The following is a 24,356-nucleotide window of genomic DNA, read 5'->3' as shown; positions in this document are numbered from 1 at the left end:
AGGAGCCGTTACTGTGATTCTGAACCATCCACGTTTTAACAGTTGACTGTAGGGTCTAAGCTATTTTGGAAAACCCACCTTCGCATCACTGTGTCGTATGCAGTATCGTTGCTTAGACGTTAATTATACCAAAGTTGTTGGCTCTTTTCTGCAATGTAGGTGAGGAATCATTCCAGCCATAACTTTGAGTTGAACTGTTCAACGCAGTCCTGGAGTGTGATCATTAAGAAATCAGAAGTAGTACTCAGTACATATATCAACTGCCTGTTTTAATTAGACTGCACAAAATACTAGACAGAGCCATTTTATCATCATGCTGGGAGGTGCAGAATGACAGTTTAGATTCTTAATTACATGTTTATGCCCCACATTTTCTTAAATTTTATTTTAATTCTTTTCTTTTCCTACATACAATTTGTGGATTTTAGCATCAGATAATATCAAGAATGGGGCTGACAGACAACTGGGACACATGTCACGATCTCCCAGTTCAACATCCTTGACAGGCATTACTAATCCTTCTCAATGCTGTAATCCAGGCTGCCAATATAATAGATTATAACTGGCATATGAGATGAAATGCATTTGCCATCGCTCATGACAATCTGCTAGGTAAAAAAAATAATGCCAGGCAATGTCAAATTTTATTTGATTTAGTCAAAGAGTGTATGAAAAAGGAAGAAACAATCCAGAGTCAAAGGTTTTTATCCTGCTCTCTGCAAAGAAAAATGAAATTATTTTGGAAAGCATATTTAAACTTACTGGCTGACATACGCAAAAGTGACAGTTTTGCTAAACATCAGCTATATAAAAGCCTCTGTGTGGGAATTCTTAGAAGTAGTTGGAAAGGAAGCAAAGTGCATAAACTAGTTTCACACAGATTTTCTGTGGTCTTAAATATACACAAAAACACTTAATAGATATCTTATTTTCATACAAAAGTCTTAACTTGGTAAAAAAAAATGTGCGACTAGAAAATAAAACTAAGATACCTATGCTTCAGGGAGTACCACTGACACACAGTGGTGATAACTGGAATTGCAGGCACAGTCAGAAGAAAATATCCAGCTTCCTGAAGCTTCAATTTGCAATTCTAAATTATGCATCACAGTGTATGTTAAAATATATATTTATATATTAAATAAAAAGGAAAATAGAGTAATCAAGAGCATTCTAGGTTAGTGAATGTCGTTATTTCTAGAGGCTTGTATTGTAGACAGTTATATAGCATAAAGACAATCAAATACGACAAGCAATTCTATTCTGTATGTTATGTTACCTTCACATCTGAAGAAAGGGTATCATTTCAACATATGAAGAGCCTAAGAATTCACTTTGGAATTCAATTTGGTCAGATATTTTTTCTTATATTTTGGTCAGATAGTTCTAGGATGATTTTAAAGTGGTTGGTTCTTACAGAAGTGAAATAAAATTTAGAGGTCACCATGTCCAACTCACTCATTTTTAAGTCAAAAAAAGTAGAGTCCAACAATTAAAAAAATATATGTCCAATATCACAAGGTAAGATGGTGGCAAGTTAAAAATAAAATATGGATCTCTTAACCTCCACTTCCATGTGGTTTTCTCTACACCATACTTCTTAGCACAACCAAGAGATGTATTTGGAGTTCAAATCTTTCAGAAACAAGTTATTTACTTAATACTATTCCTTGTTAACTATTTGTGTGAAATAAGTTCTTGTAATTAACTTTACACAATAATTCAGGCTAAAAATAGTAGAAACTTTATACATTCTACATGTTATGGTAGCGGGGAAAAAATCACATACAAAAGCATTTTGCTGATGATTTAACTGATTTGCTATTATCTCTTTGGAATTGAGAAAGACTATTGTGCGATTCTGTAGCATAATACTCTCACATCAGAGTTTTTCAGAGTGTAAAAAATACTCTGCTAAGGTACCGGATATTATCTTTAATATCTTTATGTAAAAAATTTCTGGTAAAATTTGTAATTGATTACATATCACCTTGGCTACCATTTATCAAGTGCCCAGCGTATGCCATGAATAAAAGACTTTTTAATCAATAAAACTGAGAAACTGGCATTAATGAAGAACAATTAAGGACTGTTAAGTAAAGTTAAGTCACATGACCATTTAGCAGAAAGAATGCTTCAGTGTCCATACTGCATTAAAATTAACTTAATTTAGGTACGTTAAAATAAGGTAATACATAAATACTCAGTAGATCGTAATAGGTAAAAAAGCTAACCCCTTTTCTGGAGACAATTTCCATTTCAGAATGAGTATCATTCATATAATATCATACAGTATTTCTCTTAGTCATCTCTCTAGACATTTTACTGTTTCTTTAAAATTTAATATTGAACGTTTTTCTTAGACTATACATAAAATCACAAAACTGGTTTCAGTTTATTTTGGATTATGGAAGCCAGCAGAAGGAGGAATCATGTCGTTTCCTTACCTAAGTCTAAAATACATTCAGTTTATCAGTATAGAGACTCCACTTCTTACACTATGTTTTATCTCATATTACAGTTTTGTTTAGGCTCATTCCAAGCTGACAATTCAAAATCTCTGATCACTCTAGGGATGTTCTGAAACTGACACGTTTTGATAATCAACTGTGGTTTATCGTTTCTGGGAACGTTATGCTCCACACTGGCGGTAACACTCTGAGGCTATTTGGTGTTGCTCTTCGGCAAACTTGCAGAGTTAATCTTTCTAAAGCAGAATATAATTATCTGATTTTATTTGTTTCCGTCTTTGTTTTCCTTTTTATTTAGGGTTTATTTTTTCACCTGTGCAGTGTCCGATTCAGAGTTCGGCAAGTTAAGTAATTATGTACATTTGTCAGATAGTGGACCAAATTTATTTCTTCTAATTTTATATTTGTTGAGAACCTAGGAATCCAAATGTTTTCTGAGAATTAAAAATATTATAATGTGCCTTTTCTGCCTAAAAGGAGGAGCGATAGTCTTTCGCAGAAAGGTGCTTTTGTTTGTTTCTGGGCAAGATTCCATTCGCATTCAGTAAGATGGAATTAAATGAAAATATTAATTAACAGAACCAATTTTAGAATTATGCATAAGAGGGCTTGTCAGACTGATCTACATAAAGAATCTCAAAATTATATGCTAATATTTTAATTGGTTAATTGGTGCCAATTTACAAGTAGAAAATAAAGTTATAGAAATAGTTTTTAAAGTGTGGTTTAATTTCCACTAAGTAGGTTTTTAACACTCTGGTAAAAGATTTCTGTGTGATAGGAACTTAAATAAAATCTGTCAAATCCTGCCTTTTTGGTTGATGTTTTTAAACTTTCATATGGAAGGATATTTTTAAACTAGAATTTCAGTGCTTCATCAGACAAAAGTTTGTGATAAATAATCAATCATCAAATATGCCCCGAACACATATACAGTCTTACACATATATACGTGTATGCATTTTCCTATACATTCTAGACATCACACCACAACTGCTTTTCCTCATTCTGCAGTATCATTTCAAATGTTCAAGAGCTCAAAACAATACTCTGGTTTCTCTTCAGGTCAAATAAACCTTTTGCCTTTTACTAAAGAGCTCAAAACAGATCCTCTCTTGCCTTTTAGATATTTCAGTAATTATTCTATGAGGTGGCCATGGGGAGTAAAAAACTCCCATCTAGTATTTTTGCCTAATAGCTATTTCATTGTACTGTTCAGAATGAAGGAGTATGAAAATAGTGGGTACAATAGGTATTTGGAATTGTGTATCACTTTGTATTATCTATTTTTCTTCGTTCCTACAACCATGTACAACTGAGAATTTATTTTCTCATGGAAATGTTAAAAGCCCACTTCTCTTTTTTAAAAGGTTATATTTTGGTTCATTAATCATTTGTTTTAAACTAACCCTCAACTTAACTAATTTGAAAGATGTCAGTCTGTATCTGATTTAAGTATCAGGTAGTTAAGTTTAATTTTAAACCAAATTCAGAAGTAGTATTAAAATGCCGTGTCTGTGTTGACAGAGGAAAGATGTCTCCAGTCTGCTCAAATGTTGTACTTTGGAGGTAATACCTGGAAACACGACAAAAAAATTTATAAAGAAGGTTTATGTTGTATAAGGGCCGAATGATGACAACAAATATTTTTTTAAACAACAAACCATTCCTTTATGTAGAAGATTTCTACTTACAGTCTACTTCCTGTAAGACGGAGTAATTAACAACTTTTCTTTTTGCCCCTAGGCAATGTTTGGTTTGTGAATAATTTGAGTTACACAGAGAAATACAGGGCAGCATATCAAAAGAGAAAGTAGATAGGAAAAAGTAGAAATTCAGTTACATATTTCTCTTTGAAAGACATTTTGTGATCAAAATAAATGGTATTTTTATCTCAATTTTTATAATATTCTTTTAGGATACCTAATTTAGTGTCCATGGACAAATGAAATTTTGCCTTGGTGAAAATTTTTATGGAACTATTTTTCTATCTTAACAGGCCTCCTTGTATCAATCTTCCATAGACAGAAGCCTAGAAAGACCCACTAGGTAAGAATGTCAATACATTATGCAACCAGAATATTCTATACCAGTGGTTTCTTTTTCAATAGGAATACTATTCAGTGAAGCAATAATGAAGATTATGTCGTCAGTAATTATTATTTTAAGCACCATACTTTATGACATTGTTTTATTATGTTTTTGCATCACTGTATATGAGCATATTTAAAAATTCATAAAAGCTAAGTGAAATAATTCTGGATTCCTTTACCAAGAAATTCTTCCCTTGCCTATCTCCTCTATATCCAGTTTTCTTTCTTTAAATGGGAATTATAAACATCTAATTTTCAATATTATTAGATGATGCTTACGATAGCATATTTGAAAAATTTGTAAATTATTAGAAATTTTCTAAATTATGTTCTATACATATTTGTTCATTATACTCAGACCGCACAAACCAGAAACACTGTTGCAACCAATAAAGAAGGGCTTACTATATACCTGATATTCTAAACACATAAGCATATTCAGTCCTTAAGACACCACGATGAGTTAAGTACTATTCTCCCCACCTTATGTCTGAATACACTAAACTTAGGCTCCATAACTTACCAAGTATACATAGCTAGCAAGGAGCAGAGACAAACTAGAACTGAGCCGGAATAACCTGGAACTAGTCTAACTGTCGCAGGAATCGGCCAAGGTAAGTTCTGTTGACAGGCTTTAAATATCACACTTACTTTAAAGCATTACAGAAATTCAGACACAGCTCGATAGCAATAGTGAATAATACAAACCCTTAGCCATATTGTATTATCAACAAGAAATATAAATTTGCCCTTCTATAGATTTCTATCAAGATAAGTCAAAAACTTTGTAAACTGGGTCCTTTGTAAATTGGGTTCATGAGTGCCAGTCACTGACATCAATGTCATTAAGAAAAGAGCTCCTGCAACTCCTTTTATATCTGTATACACTCCTAAAATATTTGAGTTTCAGAGTTCTAATCTGACCTAAGATTGCTAGAAAAACTGTGCACAGACCCTCACGTGACAGGAGAGTGACCGCAAAAACAGGTCTAGGAGAAGACGGGCATCCTCTTTAGAAGAACAAAGACAAATTCTGAGGTCCAGCTCCATCTGTATACTTGCAGTGTGTGTTGCGTTGACTCATTTGTGAAATACTGGTAACCAGGTACACCTCACAGGTTTGCGTGTGGGCTATACAGACAGTAATGGCAGCAAAGCAATAGTGTATTGCTGCCTCATGGGAGCTGGTGTTGCTGTTACTGCTGTTGTTGATATAATTTTATGTAATGATCATCGCACGCTGTGTGATGTGTATCTTCGTCCACTAGTGTTTGTCTTAAATGATACTATATTCAGATCCAGACCATGATAAAAAAAATTTCCTGCCATTACAGACTGTTGACGCCATTTCATACAGCCAGGTGCAAGTCTCCCTTAATAATTTGCTTCCTGGTCAAATTATTAGTCATTCATCATTTAAATAGGAAAATGTCAGAATTTCAGGGTAAGGGTTTTCAAGCTAAGATTAGTAGGAAAGGCCATAGGGAAACCTGGAGGTAAGAGAAATATGTCTCACCAGATGTTTTCCTTTTCTCCAGTCCTTTCCTCCATGTCAGCATGCCTTCCCCAGGCAGAGTCATGTTGTTGGAACCCCTCTTTATGGAGAAAAGATACATGACACAAGTCATAACACTGAATTGTCAGTCACAATGTATAACACCAATTGGAGGATTTTTGCTTTAATATGTTACTACAAACTTATGTCTACACCAAACAACTGCACATGGATGTTTATAGCAGCTTCATTCATACTGCTAAAACTTGAAAGCAACAAGGATGCCCTTCAACAGGTGAATGGATGAGCAAACCAATGCATCCATACAATGGAATGTTATTCAACAATAAAACGAATGAGCCATAACACCACAAAAAGGCATAAAGAATCTTAAAATTGGGATATTGCACAGAAAACAGCTTTAATATAAATCATGGACTTTCATTACATTGAATAATAATAAATCAAGATGGTTCATTTACTGTAACATATCATAGTGATAGAAATGTCAATAACAGGAGGAACTGTACGCACCAGGAAAGGGAGTGTGTGGGAACTCTCTGTATTGCCCAATCAATTTTTCTATAAACCTAAAACTTCTCTTAAAAAGAATAAAGTCCCGGGGCACCTGGGCTGGCTAAGCATCCGACTTCGGCTCAGGTCATGACTTCGCAGTCTGTGGATTCGAGCCCCGCATTGGGCTCTGCGCTGACGGCTTAGAACCTGGAGCCTGATTTGGATTCTGTGTCTCCCTCTCTCTGCCCCTCCCCTGCTTGCACTCTTCCTCTCAAAAATAAATCATAAACATTTTAAAAAAATTTTTTAATAGTGTATGAATTTTTTTTATTTTTTATGTTTTTATTTTTGAGAGAGAGAGGGAGCATGAGCAGGGGAGGGTCAGAGAGAGAAAGAGACACAGAATCTGAAGACAGGCTCCAGGCTCCGAGCTGTCAGCACACAACCCAACGCGGGGCTTGAACCCACGAACCGCGAGATTGTGACCTGAGCCAAAGTCGGACGCCTAACCGACTGAGCCACGCAGGCGCCCCTAGTCTATGAATATTTTTAAAGAGATGAGAAAGAAATAACATTTAATAGCAAGGAATGAACTTTTAAAACTGCAGTTCGAGGGAACAGAGGTAATAGTTGTACCACAGTCACTAGCACATTCCATCAGTCTTTCTGATTCACACACTAACCTCCTCTAACACCAGCCTAACTGAAGATGATCTCTTCTTTTAGTGCCATGAGCATGGCCAGTGACTTCAGGAAAAGGAGGAAGAGCGAGCCTGCAGTGGGGCAGCCGAGGGGCCTGGATCAAAGTGCACGCAGGACCGGCCCCGGCCGAGCGGACCTCCCAGGGTCAGGCACCACCCTGACCAAGTCCTTCATAAGTTCCTCCCCTTCTTCCCCATCAAGAACAAAAGGTGAGCAATCATAGCTTGATGTGTAAGGAATTTACTAGCTTTGTTTTAACCTAGGGACCTGTGACAGCTGGGCCAGATTACCTGTCCAGAGACAGTTAGCATTTAAATACACTGCCTTGAATACAATATAGTTTCATAATAATAGCTTTTTTTTTTTTTACACAGACTAGGTCAGTTTGGTGAGCCATGTGAGTGGCTTAAAGGTCTCTATCATCTAGCGTATTTAATGCTTTTTTTTCCTCAAAATGTATCAGTTGTGGTTTTTTGAACAAATTTAGAGTATCTAATTTACTGTCAGGCCATTAAAAGACTACATTTATAAATATCTGCATATTTTAAAAAATGGTCTAAAGTTACTACAACTAGCAAAGTTAATCACATCTATAGAATAGGAATTAGAAGTAGCAACAAAGAACACTGTTGCCTAAAACAGTTTGATTTTGTTGTTTTTTTAAAAATTATTTCATTCTAGATAAGATTTTGTCCGACCTACGGAAGTTGTCTCTTTCATCATCTGTTCTATATTTTGGTCAAAATTCATATAGATAGTAGAATATCCATGTTATGCATGTAACATGGTGTTTGATTCCCAACAGTCCACTAATAAGAACTGACTGGTCTCAAGCCATACTTGGAAAATTTAGATATCACCAAGCCATTTTTCCATATGGCCTCTCTCCTCTCTGGAAGTTCAGTGAGCTGTGTTGAGAGAGGGCAAGTCTCTCCTTCAGGTCTCCGGAAGACTGTTTAGTGCATTGTTACTGTGGTAACAGGAATATTCCCAAGATGGAGACTGAGGATTGACCCAGGATCGACAGGTACCTAAGGACATACCAAATTTGGGGCCCTGAAATCTTCCCCAATCTCCTGGGACTGAAACAACACAAAAGGAATCGGAAATGTGTAAAGAACTTGATTTCTAACAGAAGTTTCCCTTAAATAGCAGAGATTCAGCCACACGTATCAAATATAAGCACGAAAGTGTTGCCATACGGTAAAGCTAAGTGGTAGATGGTTTGTGTGCAAGAAAGGCTGGTTTGGATGACTAGACTCCGGATAGGTCAAGGTGCTAGCCGTCTTCCATGGCCTAGTAAAACTGGGCCTACTATCTGGAAAGTTCAGAATGAGTGAGCCCCTTTTATGATACCTTTCATCCAATTAACAGAGATATGTTTATCAGATTCCATTCATTTATGCAAATGAATATTTTAAGATAAAATAAGTAGGGCATGAAATATCATTGATTCATTATGCTTGGATAACACCCAAAATTAAAAGGATTCTGACTAATTTAGATATTTGTTTTTACCCTAGGAAGTGTTAAGTCAACTTCCTTTCCCAAATATTATGTATCTGCTGGATGTGCTTATCTACTTTTGCAAAGTTTGGATAAGGTTGTAAGACATGAACTATCAAGAGAGAGATTTTCCTTCATCAGATTTCCTTCTAAGATGAAAATGTCTCATTGGATGTAATTTGGCCTCTCATTTATTAGTTAACTCAGCAGAGTGAAAGAATATTTCCAAACAGATTCCAAACTGAAGTCAGTGTTAGCTATTATCAAATTGCAAATTACTTTTTTTAAAAAAACAACCTCCTTCAAAAAAAACTAAGATGCATTGACCTCTGATGAGAGTTTTATACTATATCCAGTTATTATGAGAATCTGCCTCACAAGAGGTTGAAAGTAGAGCAACTAATGTGGCAAATTTGTATGTTTAAAGAGGCTGTACTATTTTTCTTGGAAAAATATTAACAGCAGTAGTTCACACCATCCTGATTTTGCAAGTTTGGAAAATACTTTATCTTATTGCTTTTTCTATCTAATGCCCACGAAAAGTTATTTAACACAGTTATGGGACTAGTAACTGAATGCAAATTGATAAATTACTCTTTACCTCTCTACCATTATAAATCAAATGAGACTCAAATCCTGACCCTATTTAGTTGATTAAATCTCTACCACTTTTGGCCTTAACCCTTAAACATTTAAATTACACCAGGCCATGCTATTAGCTTCCCAGGTACTATTGTGGTTTTGGCATACCTCGTTTGCAGAAGATGTATGAACACAATACAAATAGGTATCAAAACTACGCTAATTACTTTTTATACATGGTTTTGCGAACTCTAATATCTGCAAAGCTACATTCATTGAAAAAGTTATTAACCTGCTTTAGAATTGGGATTTTTCTCTAAAGTTGAAGCTGCATGTGTAACAATCTGTGTCCAAGACTAAACCATACTAACTGCTTTCCCTTTGCTTTGCTCTCTGATGCTAATTGACATGCTCTCCTCTTTGTGAACCTTTTAACTTCTCCAAATGTCTCTCTTCCACCACGCTGGCCTGGATTAAAAGGTGGGGATGATATGTGTCCATCCCTTTACAGTTACTCAGGGCTCCACGGCAACCCCTCCAATGAGTTAGATTACTGTAACGCTTACAAGAGACAGCATTTGGATGTCCCTCGTGACTCACAGAGGGCCATCACGTTCAAGAATGGCTGGCAGATGGCCCGACAGAATGCAGAGGTCTGGAGCAGCACTGAAGAGACAGTTTCCCCCAAAATCAAATCCCGTAGCTGTGATGATCTCCTAAATGACGACTGTGACAGTTTCCCTGACCCAAAAGCCAAGTCAGAAAGTATGGGCTCCCTCCTGTGTGAAGAGGATTCCAAGGAAAGCTGCCCTGAGGTCTGGGCGTCCCCCTACATCCAGGATGGCCGCGGTAATGGCAGGTCGAGGCTCCGACACAGGTCAGCCCATGACGCCCCAGGGTTCCTAAAAATGTACAAGAAAATGCACCGCATTAACCGCAAGGATTTGATGAATTCCGAGGTGATTTGTTCCGTGAAGTCGAGAATCATGCAGTACGAAAAGGAACAGCAGCACAGGGGCCTGCTCCATGGCTGGAGCCAGTCATCCACTGAGGAGGTGCCCAGGGACATGGTCCCCACTCGCATTTCTGAATTTGAAAAGTTGATTCAAAAGTCAAAATCCATGCCAAATTTAGGAGATGATATGTTATCTCCTATAACCCTAGAACCTCAACAAAACGGTTTATGTCCCAAAAGGCGGTTTTCCATTGAGTCTCTGCTGGAGGAAGAAAACCAGGGCAGACATCCTTCCCATGTACAACGAAGCTATGAGCCTAAAGCCCTGGTGCCAATTCATATCGAAGTCACCAGTGACGAGCAACCGAGAACTCACATGGAGTTTTCCGACAGTGACCAAGATGGAGTTGTATCTGACCACAGTGATTACATCCACGTGGAAGGATCATCCTTTTGCAGTGAGAGTGACTTTGATCACTTTTCTTTCACATCTTCTGAAAGTTTTTATGGATCCAGCCACCACCACCACCACCATCACCACCACCACCACCGGCACCTCATCAGCTCCTGCAAAGGCAGATGCCCAGCCTCCTACACTCGATTTACCACCATGCTGAAACACGAAAGAGCTAAACACGAAAATGCTGAGGAGCCCAGAAGGCAGGAAATGGACCCTGGCCTTTCTAAACTTGCATTTCTAGTCAGTCCCGTGCCTTTCCGGAGGAAAAAGAGTTCGACTCCCAAAAAGCAGACTGACAAGGCAAAATGTAAAGCGTCTGTATTTGAGGCTCTGGACTCTGCCCTTAAAGACATCTGTGACCAAATTAAAGCTGAAAAGAGACGGGGAAGTTTGCCAGACAACAGTATCTTGCACCGCCTTATCAGTGAACTGCTGCCAGATATTCCTGAGAGGAACTCATCACTTAAAGCTATAAAAAGGAGCCCCATGCACCAGCCTTTCCACCCACTGCCTCAAGATGGTGCTATTCATTGTCCATTGTACCAGAACGATTGTGGGAGAATGCCTCACAGTGCCTCTTTCCAAGATGTGGACACCACCACCACCAACTACCACCACCAAGACCATGAGGGTGCACGGACTCTCCAAGGTGGATGAACTTTTCTTTCTTTTTCCTTGTGATTCAGACACCCACCATCCAGCTCTTTCATCTTCCATTCCTACATCTCATCATTCCTAAGCTGTGAGACCACCTGGCATCGTTATGTGTTTTGGAGCAAATGCTTGTGGTGCAAACATGTCTTCCTGAATAGTCTCATTTGCCCATGTGATATTCGGACTTGATGTGTGGCTTAAAGTGATCATCAATTCACAAAAATTTACTCATTCAAAATCAAAAGGGAAAACCATCCTGTAGCTTAATGTTAGGGTTGAAACAACTTTCATCAAAACAACAAATTAAACTTATTTTACCAATTTAAAAGGATCCCATCAAGGAAACCATAATTGAGTATCAGTATCCTTAAGAGACTGATGACTCTTTCTTGTCATAAAATGAATCAAAACCGATAACTTAATAGCTTTTTCCTTGATTTTTATATTAACTTTATAGTCACTCACTCACAATAAATAATTTGCTTACATTCAACATAAAGATACTACATCAAAACACTCAGGAAGCAAAACTGAAATATTTAATGCAGTAATTGATGGACAATGAAAAGAGAAAAGGATTTGTTGAACAACCTTTAAAGGGCACATGGGATAAAATTTTTGTGAATACATCTTTAAGCTGTATAGACAAATGTCTCATTTCCATCACTCAGTGTGTTCATTTTCTTTTTCTTTCCATTACTTTATTTTCTATTCCTGCTGAAACAATCTTATACTGACATTTGAATCAGACCATTTAGGTTAAAAGTGACCCTTAACTCCATTTTTGTAGATGGATTATCACCTTGAAGTGGCAACACAAGGACAAATAATAGTTCAAAAGCAGAGGACATTTTTTTGAGGTCTGTTAGGGGTTCTGATATTTTTATGCAATTTTTATACAATTCCTTTTTTTTTTATTCTTAAAGTACATCTGTTCACGATCTAAGTTTTCAGAAGCTGAAAAGAACATTCCCTGCTGGAATTTGGATTGTCAACAGTCTGCTATGCACTGGGCATTGCAAAGTGCTCTACACACACTATCTAATTAACACTTTCAAAAACCTAGGTGACAAGTATCATTCCAAGCACTGGTTTACAGGTAAGACCCAGGGAAGACAAGAGATTTGACAAAAATCAATTAAGGATTAGGTAAAAGAAAAGAGATGCAAACTCCTAGTAATTCAGAGTTTGTAGTATACAATATAATCTCTGTGNCTTCTAAGATGAAAATGTCTCATTGGATGTAATTTGGCCTCTCATTTATTAGTTAACTCAGCAGAGTGAAAGAATATTTCCAAACAGATTCCAAACTGAAGTCAGTGTTAGCTATTATCAAATTGCAAATTACTTTTTTTAAAAAAACAACCTCCTTCAAAAAAAACTAAGATGCATTGACCTCTGATGAGAGTTTTATACTATATCCAGTTATTATGAGAATCTGCCTCACAAGAGGTTGAAAGTAGAGCAACTAATGTGGCAAATTTGTATGTTTAAAGAGGCTGTACTATTTTTCTTGGAAAAATATTAACAGCAGTAGTTCACACCATCCTGATTTTGCAAGTTTGGAAAATACTTTATCTTATTGCTTTTTCTATCTAATGCCCACGAAAAGTTATTTAACACAGTTATGGGACTAGTAACTGAATGCAAATTGATAAATTACTCTTTACCTCTCTACCATTATAAATCAAATGAGACTCAAATCCTGACCCTATTTAGTTGATTAAATCTCTACCACTTTTGGCCTTAACCCTTAAACATTTAAATTACACCAGGCCATGCTATTAGCTTCCCAGGTACTATTGTGGTTTTGGCATACCTCGTTTGCAGAAGATGTATGAACACAATACAAATAGGTATCAAAACTACGCTAATTACTTTTTATACATGGTTTTGCGAACTCTAATATCTGCAAAGCTACATTCATTGAAAAAGTTATTAACCTGCTTTAGAATTGGGATTTTTCTCTAAAGTTGAAGCTGCATGTGTAACAATCTGTGTCCAAGACTAAACCATACTAACTGCTTTCCCTTTGCTTTGCTCTCTGATGCTAATTGACATGCTCTCCTCTTTGTGAACCTTTTAACTTCTCCAAATGTCTCTCTTCCACCACGCTGGCCTGGATTAAAAGGTGGGGATGATATGTGTCCATCCCTTTACAGTTACTCAGGGCTCCACGGCAACCCCTCCAATGAGTTAGATTACTGTAACGCTTACAAGAGACAGCATTTGGATGTCCCTCGTGACTCACAGAGGGCCATCACGTTCAAGAATGGCTGGCAGATGGCCCGACAGAATGCAGAGGTCTGGAGCAGCACTGAAGAGACAGTTTCCCCCAAAATCAAATCCCGTAGCTGTGATGATCTCCTAAATGACGACTGTGACAGTTTCCCTGACCCAAAAGCCAAGTCAGAAAGTATGGGCTCCCTCCTGTGTGAAGAGGATTCCAAGGAAAGCTGCCCTGAGGTCTGGGCGTCCCCCTACATCCAGGATGGCCGCGGTAATGGCAGGTCGAGGCTCCGACACAGGTCAGCCCATGACGCCCCAGGGTTCCTAAAAATGTACAAGAAAATGCACCGCATTAACCGCAAGGATTTGATGAATTCCGAGGTGATTTGTTCCGTGAAGTCGAGAATCATGCAGTACGAAAAGGAACAGCAGCACAGGGGCCTGCTCCATGGCTGGAGCCAGTCATCCACTGAGGAGGTGCCCAGGGACATGGTCCCCACTCGCATTTCTGAATTTGAAAAGTTGATTCAAAAGTCAAAATCCATGCCAAATTTAGGAGATGATATGTTATCTCCTATAACCCTAGAACCTCAACAAAACGGTTTATGTCCCAAAAGGCGGTTTTCCATTGAGTCTCTGCTGGAGGAAGAAAACCAGGGCAGACATCCTTCCCATGTACAACGAAGCTATGAGCCTAAAGCCCTGGTGCCAATTCATATCGAAGTCACCAGTGACGAGCAACCGAGAACTCACATGGAGTTTTCCGACAGTGACCAAGATGGAGTTGTATCTGACCACAGTGATTACATCCACGTGGAAGGATCATCCTTTTGCAGTGAGAGTGACTTTGATCACTTTTCTTTCACATCTTCTGAAAGTTTTTATGGATCCAGCCACCACCACCACCACCATCACCACCACCACCACCGGCACCTCATCAGCTCCTGCAAAGGCAGATGCCCAGCCTCCTACACTCGATTTACCACCATGCTGAAACACGAAAGAGCTAAACACGAAAATGCTGAGGAGCCCAGAAGGCAGGAAATGGACCCTGGCCTTTCTAAACTTGCATTTCTAGTCAGTCCCGTGCCTTTCCGGAGGAAAAAGAGTTCGACTCCCAAAAAGCAGACTGACAAGGCAAAATGTAAAGCGTCTGTATTTGAGGCTCTGGACTCTGCCCTTAAAGACATCTGTGACCAAATTAAAGCTGAAAAGAGACGGGGAAGTTTGCCAGACAACAGTATCTTGCACCGCCTTATCAGTGAACTGCTGCCAGATATTCCTGAGAGGAACTCATCACTTAAAGCTATAAAAAGGAGCCCCATGCACCAGCCTTTCCACCCACTGCCTCAAGATGGTGCTATTCATTGTCCATTGTACCAGAACGATTGTGGGAGAATGCCTCACAGTGCCTCTTTCCAAGATGTGGACACCACCACCACCAACTACCACCACCAAGACCATGAGGGTGCACGGACTCTCCAAGGTGGATGAACTTTTCTTTCTTTTTCCTTGTGATTCAGACACCCACCATCCAGCTCTTTCATCTTCCATTCCTACATCTCATCATTCCTAAGCTGTGAGACCACCTGGCATCGTTATGTGTTTTGGAGCAAATGCTTGTGGTGCAAACATGTCTTCCTGAATAGTCTCATTTGCCCATGTGATATTCGGACTTGATGTGTGGCTTAAAGTGATCATCAATTCACAAAAATTTACTCATTCAAAATCAAAAGGGAAAACCATCCTGTAGCTTAATGTTAGGGTTGAAACAACTTTCATCAAAACAACAAATTAAACTTATTTTACCAATTTAAAAGGATCCCATCAAGGAAACCATAATTGAGTATCAGTATCCTTAAGAGACTGATGACTCTTTCTTGTCATAAAATGAATCAAAACCGATAACTTAATAGCTTTTTCCTTGATTTTTATATTAACTTTATAGTCACTCACTCACAATAAATAATTTGCTTACATTCAACATAAAGATACTACATCAAAACACTCAGGAAGCAAAACTGAAATATTTAATGCAGTAATTGATGGACAATGAAAAGAGAAAAGGATTTGTTGAACAACCTTTAAAGGGCACATGGGATAAAATTTTTGTGAATACATCTTTAAGCTGTATAGACAAATGTCTCATTTCCATCACTCAGTGTGTTCATTTTCTTTTTCTTTCCATTACTTTATTTTCTATTCCTGCTGAAACAATCTTATACTGACATTTGAATCAGACCATTTAGGTTAAAAGTGACCCTTAACTCCATTTTTGTAGATGGATTATCACCTTGAAGTGGCAACACAAGGACAAATAATAGTTCAAAAGCAGAGGACATTTTTTTGAGGTCTGTTAGGGGTTCTGATATTTTTATGCAATTTTTATACAATTCCTTTTTTTTTTATTCTTAAAGTACATCTGTTCACGATCTAAGTTTTCAGAAGCTGAAAAGAACATTCCCTGCTGGAATTTGGATTGTCAACAGTCTGCTATGCACTGGGCATTGCAAAGTGCTCTACACACACTATCTAATTAACACTTTCAAAAACCTAGGTGACAAGTATCATTCCAAGCACTGGTTTACAGGTAAGACCCAGGGAAGACAAGAGATTTGACAAAAATCAATTAAGGATTAGGTAAAAGAAAAGAGATGCAAACTCCTAGTAATTCAGAGTTTGTAGTATACAATATAATCTCTNGGGGGGAAAAAAAAAAAAAAAAAAGACAATGAAAATTTCATATTAATGTAATATGTGTGACTCATTTGTTAGCTGCCATTGCACAAATTTGCTTCTTTTATCAGCATGTATCTTTGCTTTCATTTATACCATACAACATGATAATCACCTGTAAATTTTATGTACAGATAGAGTAGATTATTGAAACATAATCTGAGAGGGCTTTGAAATGCATTTGAAGGGTATTTGTCTTTTAATAACATATCTATTTTCCAATACTGTTTAGCCCAATTGAAAAATAGTTTATATTCCGTGTATTAGTAAAAGTAATTTACAACTTGATGATCAGTATGAGCTTTCTAATCATAAAAGTATCTGAATTTAAAACAGAAGATATGTGACACATAGTCCTCTCTCATGCTTGAAAATAGCTGATTAAGTTTTACCTGAAACATCCGTGGCCATGTTACCTTACTAAATCTAACGACTTTAGAATTCATAACTGATATGATAATTCATATCCTTATATGTCATGTGACTGGTATCCAGTTGCTGTTAAGCAGACAATTCTTTCTTAGAGTCAAAGTAGTCACAGTCTTTAAGTAATGTCTTCTTCTTATGAATAGCATTTTTAATTCCTTTACAGTTGGATTTATTTTATTTTTAATGGTTCTTGTTAAGCAATATAACTAAATTTATTAAAGGGATAAGAGAAAGAATTTACGGATTTTGACCCAATTATACTGGTAAAATTCTAGAACAGAGACTACTGGGATGTTCTTAGCCTCTAGTTACATTTCCACATATAAATGTGTAAAGTGTAAGTAACCATTAAGCGATACCTGTTTGGGGGATGTAATTATTTACACTGCGCTTTAAGATGAACAAAAATAATTCAGTGTTTCATAATAGTTTGACAATCAATAGGACATTTCCTGTTTAGAGAATTTTTATCCCTTTGTTTCTTGGAATTAGTATATACTTTCTGATAAGGCAGTTGGACAAAAGGGAAGGCAAAAGATAAAGGCCTTAGGATGACATCTTAAGACTCAGTAAGTATTTAACAATAGGGTGGGGGGCACAGGGAAGACCGGGTGTGTAGGGATGGGGGGTGGGGGATGGACACAACCATAGTTCTGCCATCATCATGTTTTACTTTTCTTTTTCATTATGACATTCTTAAATTGTTCTGTGAGATGTATTAGTTTTGTTAATCATTGCTATTTTCTAATTCTCCATCTTCTATAGGTCCTACACAAGTAATTATAAGTTTATTGATTTTGAGTACGAGACAGAGTGGGTGTGCATGAGCAGTGAAGGGGCAGAGAGATAGAGAGAGAGAGAGAGAGAGAGAGAATCTCAACCAGACTCCATGCTGTCAGCACACAGCCCAACTTGGGGCTCAAACTCACAAATCATGAGATCACGACCTGAGCTGAGATCAAGTTGGACACTCAACCGACTGAGCCACCCAGGCACCCTCTGCCCTTAAAAGTAATTACAAACTGGAGGCAAAAGGAATAGAAATTATTAAATCTCTGAGATGAGAAATCCCTGCGAGTATGAATTGTCTATAACGGGTGCTGCAGCATAAATATACCAGCAATGTAACAATTACATGTGTGATTATAACACTTCTGCAACCTCCGATATTTTCCCCTTTTGAGATGCTCTGGCTTTGTGTCTTCTATCATAACTTTTTAATTCACCTATGAGTTTTATACCCATGTCTTCTATTGTGGCGTCTCTCTAAATCCGACAGAGGAAACAGTTGCCACCAGAGAAAATGGCTAAAAAGGTCGGGTTTTAATTATGTGGACACTCACTCTGACCCTGTCCTTTCCCACAGACCACGAGTCCCCTAGAAGTTATTCATCCACTATGACTGACGTGGGGAGAAGCGCATCGAGGGAAAGAAGAGGAACTCCAGAAAAAGAGGTAGTTTGTTTAATAGCACTGGAGTCTTTTTTCTATAGCACATTTGGTAAAGCACTTGTCAGCCAGAGTTTTTTCCAAAACCAGTAAAGAACCCAGGTCAAGAACATAAAAATGACAAGAGAGAAACTAGAAACAGTTTTCCCGGAGGCTGAGCAAAGGACTCTTGGCAACACGCACCCCGATCCTCTCTGTAGCTCTCCCCCAACTATGCTCCAGTTTCGGCAGCAAGGCCTCTCTGTGTCTTGACCAGACACCCATGAATTAACAACTGTGCTCTGCGAGAGTGGTGAGCTGGGCTGCCCCATGGAGGAAGGAGATTTCCCAGTACAAACTTCCCCACTGATGTAGGGGAGATCTCTAGGTCACCTGTATTGCAAATCAATACAAATTTGACATGATTTTTGCTGGCCTGCTTTTGCTAGAAGCCACCCTTGGAAAATCACTGCTCCTAGGAACCAACTACCAACTATCTCTTTGGGCATGGCTCCGAGCCAGGGCTGGAGCTCTGGTTCATGCTATCTTGGAGCCATGAAGGTTTGACAGCAACTGAAAACTGGTCTGGGACTGGCAGGCACTCCAGGAGAATCACTACAGGCTGTCTCCGGCAGTCCAAGAACCCGTGGGACGCCCGAAGAAGTTAGGAATGTCCCAGGCTGCCTAAAGTTCACAGAATCACAAGGAAAGAGAGTGGGGTGAGGAGATAACTGAGCACTAGAAAAGGAAGAGCTGGAGTGGCTAGCTAGGGGCTGCAGGGTGATCGAAGGTGAGTGTGTGTCACATCTTATCGTGACTAAAAGATGAACGGCTGATTTACCGTGTTGCTAAAGAATTCCTGAACCCTCCAGGGAATGCAAGACGACCAAGCCTATACTTTGGGCCACAAACTAGCTTCCCAATGAGAATTGGGCTAATATTTCTTTGCTACTATGTTAATAATTGTTTAGTAAAAGGGATGATGGCTTCCTTCCTTTTTCCCAGTCCTTTTATTATGATTCCAAAGGAGTTATGTTAATACGTAAGACACAGAGCAGTTGACCCTCTGTAACTGTCCCAGGAAAAGCCAGAATTATCCCTGGGACAGAGCCCTCTGGAGTTGTATTCCCCTATTACTGTGTTCATCTACCTTAGTTTCTAAGAGGAAATATGATATTCAGTAATCACAGTGAGCAAGCCATCTATTAACACTCCTGTTATAGCTTAAATACCTGAATGAAGAACTATTTGGTTGACTTATCAATTGAGTAGAGGCTTTACATTATATATGTTTAGTCACTACTCATGCTTTCATTTCCCTTTAACTCACATGAAATTGCTTTCTTGTCAAATAAATCCAAATTTTAAGTTAGCACTGTTTACTTTGTCTTTCAGAAACTGCCTGCAAAAGCTGTTTACGATTTTAAAGCCCAGACATCTAAGTAAGTAAGATGAGTATTCATTATAAAACTCAAGCTGGCCTTAAATACTGTGGTAATACTTTAAGAGGTAAATATTGTAATGGGCTGTATTACAAATAAGGTCTAAGTCCCAATTCAGCCACTTCAGCAATCAACTGTAACTAATGGTGCCTTCACAATTAATTGGGATACGGCTAATTTTATTTTCTTTTCAAATTTATTTGAGAAACACTGGGTTTCAAGTGACACTAAACATGTTAGAGCACCATGAGTTCAAAAGGACAGGGAAAATAAAACGGAATTAAGAATCTTCTTTTCTAGAGGTTTTGCATCAAGAATAACATAAAAATACAGTGTTGGGGAATAATTAACACTAACTGAGAGAATTTGATAACATTTATTTATCCAACTACATCCAGGATTGTTTGTGGAGTTGGAGGGATATTGATGTTAGTGTTTTCATACTCCTTTGTTGAAGTATTTTTTTAAACCTTTGTCCTTAGGAACTTGTACATCAGATGGGCATGTGGTTAAGAAAAGCTAGTCCTAAGCACATAGGAGGCTTAAATAGGAGAGAGTCTTCCATTTCTGTCATGGCCCATGTGTACAAACTTTATTTAAGAAACTTTTGTCTCCATTAGAATTGAAGATCTCAAATCATTGTATATTGGCACTAAATTATCCTTTGTTGTTTAGATTGAACATATATAAGAACAAAATACTTTATTTATAAAAATGCATATTATATTAATAATATAAGACATATAAAAAGATAAAACCACTCAGAATTTGGTAATGCTGATAAGATGGAGAGTGAAATAAGTAGGAAAATGCTACTTAGAAATTCAGATGTTGGGGCGCCTGGGTGGCTCAGTTAGTTAAGCATCTGACTCTTAGTTTCAGCTCAGGTCACGATCTCACAGTTCCTGAGTTCAAGCCCTGCATTGGGTTCTGTGATGAAAGCACAGAGCCCACTTGGAATTTCTCTTGCCTCTTTCTCTTCCCCTCCCCGCTTGCTCTCTCTCTTTCCCTCAAAATAAATAAATAAATAAATAAATAAATAAATAAATAAACAAACATTTTTTAAACTTAAAAAAAAAGAAATTAAAATATCAAATATGGCTTAAATCTGGTATTTAAAAAAATTCCTGAAGAAAAGCTTACATCTTTTCTCTTTTTTTGATAAGATAACTAACACCTGCTTCGTTTCAACTATCTTCTCATCCTTGTTACTGCTCTGTGGATATAGTGCGACAATGTGTATGATGCATGCCGATTTTATAAAAGAATGATACAGAACATGTAAATTTCATTTCTTTTTTGTGACAAGCAATCAAAAGCTTTTTAAAATGTATGAACCCTTGAGGAATGACAGGGATACAACACAGAAAAGGGGTCCACCCAGGGCCCATAGCTTTTTGAGAAGGCTCAATAAAAAACAAGCAGTGAGAGAAAGGTGACTTGTAGTGCAAGTCGGTGTATTGATTGTGTCACTGGATTTGTTTGCTACAGTTGCCAAGCCTTCCACCATCTTCCAAGGCCATGTCCTCCTTGTGAAAGCTCTGAGTCAGCAAACGTTCCAGACTTGCAAATGGCACGGCTCTCTCTGAAGGGTTACCTGCACCACCACCCCCCTTTCACAAAAATCTTCTTAAACCAACACGATCTAATTGTGTAAGCCTTCAGAGAAGTCAGTTCAATAATCACTCATGGAAGCCATCCCATAATTTTAGTAAAAAAAAAAAAATGTTTCCCACATACCATACATACATTTATCTGACTGCAGCTTAATCGTATTCCTCTTGTTCTGCTCTCTGGAGATGTAAAGAGCACTTCCCAGTGCAGTTAACCTATTTGACACAAAAATCAAGGTTCTGGACGACTCGAGCAGCTTTAAAAGTCTCACACACCCAGAAGCACCACTGTTAGCAAAGGCCCAGACACATTTTTATGTGTTTTTAATTAATAGCTAGATGTGAGTGCTTTTTTGTGCCTAACATCTTATAAACAAGAGACAGACACATCTGCTTAAAATAAATATCTGTTTTAAAAGCTATTTGTCTTTACCTAATGCAAAGAAGTTTAATTTTTTAAGAATACAGCTACCGATACAGCTCAGTAACTCACTAAACATAATGTCTCAATTGTTAAATAGGAAGAAGAAATAAAATGTCATTTCCAAAGGTTGTCAGTGGCCACTATTCAAAAGGGATTGGGGAGGGAGAAAGCAAGCTTACTATAACGTGACTCAGAAATTCTGGGTCTGAGACGAAAGGGACACAGTTTTGAAAACTGTTAAGTGAGATTTCTGTCCTTTATCTAGAAGGCTTAAAATGTTTAAATATAAGCCTTTAAAAATAGAAAAGATTTCTTTTCGTATTTAGAAGAAAAAGTTTTCTGTGACAATTTTTTTTAAAAAAGCTAAGCCTCCTAGTCTCATTTCCAGAAATGAAACACACCTGGTAATAATAAAACTGTTGGATTGTAAAACATTAAATATTTTGGTTTTCGTTTTCAACATCAGGCACTTGCATAAAATAAAGGAGAGCTGTATTTGAATGTAAACCTCCATGAATCTCCTTTTCTTTAGGGTTACTGAAAATTTAACATGCTTTCAATGTGAAGATTTTAACACTTCTAACTGTGCAATAGTTCTTTAATATGCAACAGGGTTTTGTTTTTTTATTTGAGAGAGCCCACGCAAGTGGGAGGGGGTGTGGGGGGGTACAAAGAGAGAGAGGAGAGAGAGAATCTTAAACAGGCTCCATGCTCAGAATGGAGCCCAACTTGGAGCTTGATCCCACGACCCTGGGATCATGATCTGAGCTGAAATCAAGAGCCAGACGCTTAACTGACTGAGCCACTCAGGTGTCCCTAATACACAACAGTTTTTCAATTCATTCTTTTAATCAATGAGAGATATGCTACATCTGACATCCACCTCTCTTCATGATCTATTCTGCACATATAAATGATCCAACTCAAGATTCTGAACTGAACAACACAGAAGATTCCAGAGTGGGGAGGCAGATGTGTAGGAAAGTGGGGCTCTTGGGAAAAGATGTGAAATAAGGGTCCTCCAACAAAACATAATTACGAGGAGAAAACAATAAACAGACACAATTGCCTGGATAATAACGCCATCAAAAACAGATGCAGGGAGGATGAGAAGGTAGGCATGAATTAGCCAAAATAAGTAATGTTTTTATAACTTAAAATTACATACCCACATTATCCTACTTAGGAAATAAGCAGGTATATAGGTTTCTTCTTAGAAATAACCCCAAAATGGAAAAGCATAGATGGTGTCTTGAAAATACTTTTACTTTTTAAAAACAAGAGATAAAGAAGGCAAGAAGCAATTCATGCATGTCTTTACACTTAAAACATGTTTATGTCTGTGCTCCATTGAAAAAACCTCTTTCGTTACACAAACTAAATTCCTTATCAAGATATGCCAGTTAAATAAATGCCTGACAGCCAGCTTCAAAGACCTGTAAATAAAAATCTTTCTGATGACAGCACTTCTGTGCTAAAGCTAACTATTTATTTTTCTCTATTGTAAGCTTCAGCACATCAAAAGAAGACAGAAAGAAAGAGAAGTTAAGGTTCTGGCTAACTCTCTCACTAGCTTCAGGACAAACAAAATCAGTGCAGAATGATTCTATCATTACGCCAAGCCTAACAACTCCTCCACTATAAACTAATGATTACATGGCAATAGCCCATCCTTGCCTTTCAATTTCATATCAATTTGCCTGTGACTTATATCAAATGCAAGCGTTCTACTTGTTCTTTTTTTTGAAATCACTTTTAAAGTTGTAAGTGAATTCTAAGAGTTTGCAAGGAAAATCCTTAAATAAAGGGGCTTGACAGATTATTTCTCTTGAAAGTATATTTCTCAGCCAAATACAGATTGAGTGAGAGTGTTGATCTTAAGAATAATTGCTATACATCAGGGGGTAAAAAAAAAAAAACACTGAAACATGTCTTTTCCAGGGAGCTGTCATTTAAGAAAGGAGATACTGTCTACATCCTCAGGAAAATCGATCAAAATTGGTATGAGGGAGAGCACCACGGAAGAGTGGGCATTTTTCCCATCTCATACGTGGAGGTAAGTCCTTCCCCTTCCCTCCCCCATGGCTGTTGTTTCCAAAGTCGTCACAGATCAAGAATAAATAAATTTTTTCCTCCATAGAAACTCACACCTCCTGAGAAAGCACAGCCTGCAAGACCGCCACCCCCGGCCCAGCCTGGAGAAATCGGAGAAGCTATAGCCAAATACAATTTCAATGCTGACACAAATGTGGAGCTATCGCTGAGAAAGGTACCCTGGCCGTTGTCTTCAACCGTGCTTTTGAAAGCCTGTGTATTTTCAAAACTAAAATAGGTTACCTTTCTTTTTTTTTTTTAATTTCTAGGAGAGAGAGAGAGAGAGACAGCGTGAGCAGGGGAGGGTCAGAGAGAGAGGGAGTCACAGACTGAAACAGGCTCCAGGCTCTGAGCTGGCAGTCAGTACAGAGCCCGATGCGGGGCTCGAACCCACGAACCGCGAGATCATGACCTAAGCGAAAGTCGGACGCTTAACTGACTAAGCCACCCAGGCGCCCCTAAAATAGGTTATCTTTTTCCTTAAACATTTTTGTGTTTCCGCCTTGTGCTACAAAGGATTCTATGAG

The 24,356-nt window shown here is 37.9% G+C and overlaps 1 protein-coding gene across 4 annotated transcripts in view; it reads left to right on the top strand.

Annotated features, from left to right (window-relative positions):
* The window catches only part of SORBS2 (sorbin and SH3 domain containing 2), a 188,027-nt gene that overhangs the window by 136,777 nt on the left and 26,894 nt on the right, over window positions 1-24,356 (top strand). For 3 of the 4 annotated variants that reach the window (XM_077762335.1, XM_077762327.1, XM_077762319.1), the window contains 6 exons: window positions 4,471-4,520; window positions 7,302-7,486; window positions 18,195-18,283; window positions 19,652-19,698; window positions 23,677-23,791; window positions 23,876-24,004. In XM_077762335.1, the coding sequence (XP_077618461.1) occupies window positions 4,471-4,520; window positions 7,302-7,486; window positions 18,195-18,283; window positions 19,652-19,698; window positions 23,677-23,791; window positions 23,876-24,004 (615 nt within the window). Of the gene's footprint in view, window positions 1-4,470; window positions 4,521-7,301; window positions 7,487-9,845; window positions 11,430-18,194; window positions 18,284-19,651; window positions 19,699-23,676; window positions 23,792-23,875; window positions 24,005-24,356 lie in introns of all 4 variants that reach the window. The other variant, XM_077762313.1, reaches the window with a different exon arrangement.

The sequence above is a fragment of the Crocuta crocuta genome, unplaced genomic scaffold (genome assembly GCF_008692635.1).
Source record: "Crocuta crocuta isolate KB4526 unplaced genomic scaffold, BGI_CrCroc_1.0 scaffold90, whole genome shotgun sequence".
Classification (NCBI taxonomy): Eukaryota; Metazoa; Chordata; class Mammalia; order Carnivora; family Hyaenidae; genus Crocuta; species Crocuta crocuta.
Note: the sequence above shows the minus strand (reverse complement) of the source record. Positions and strands in the feature narration are given on the sequence as shown.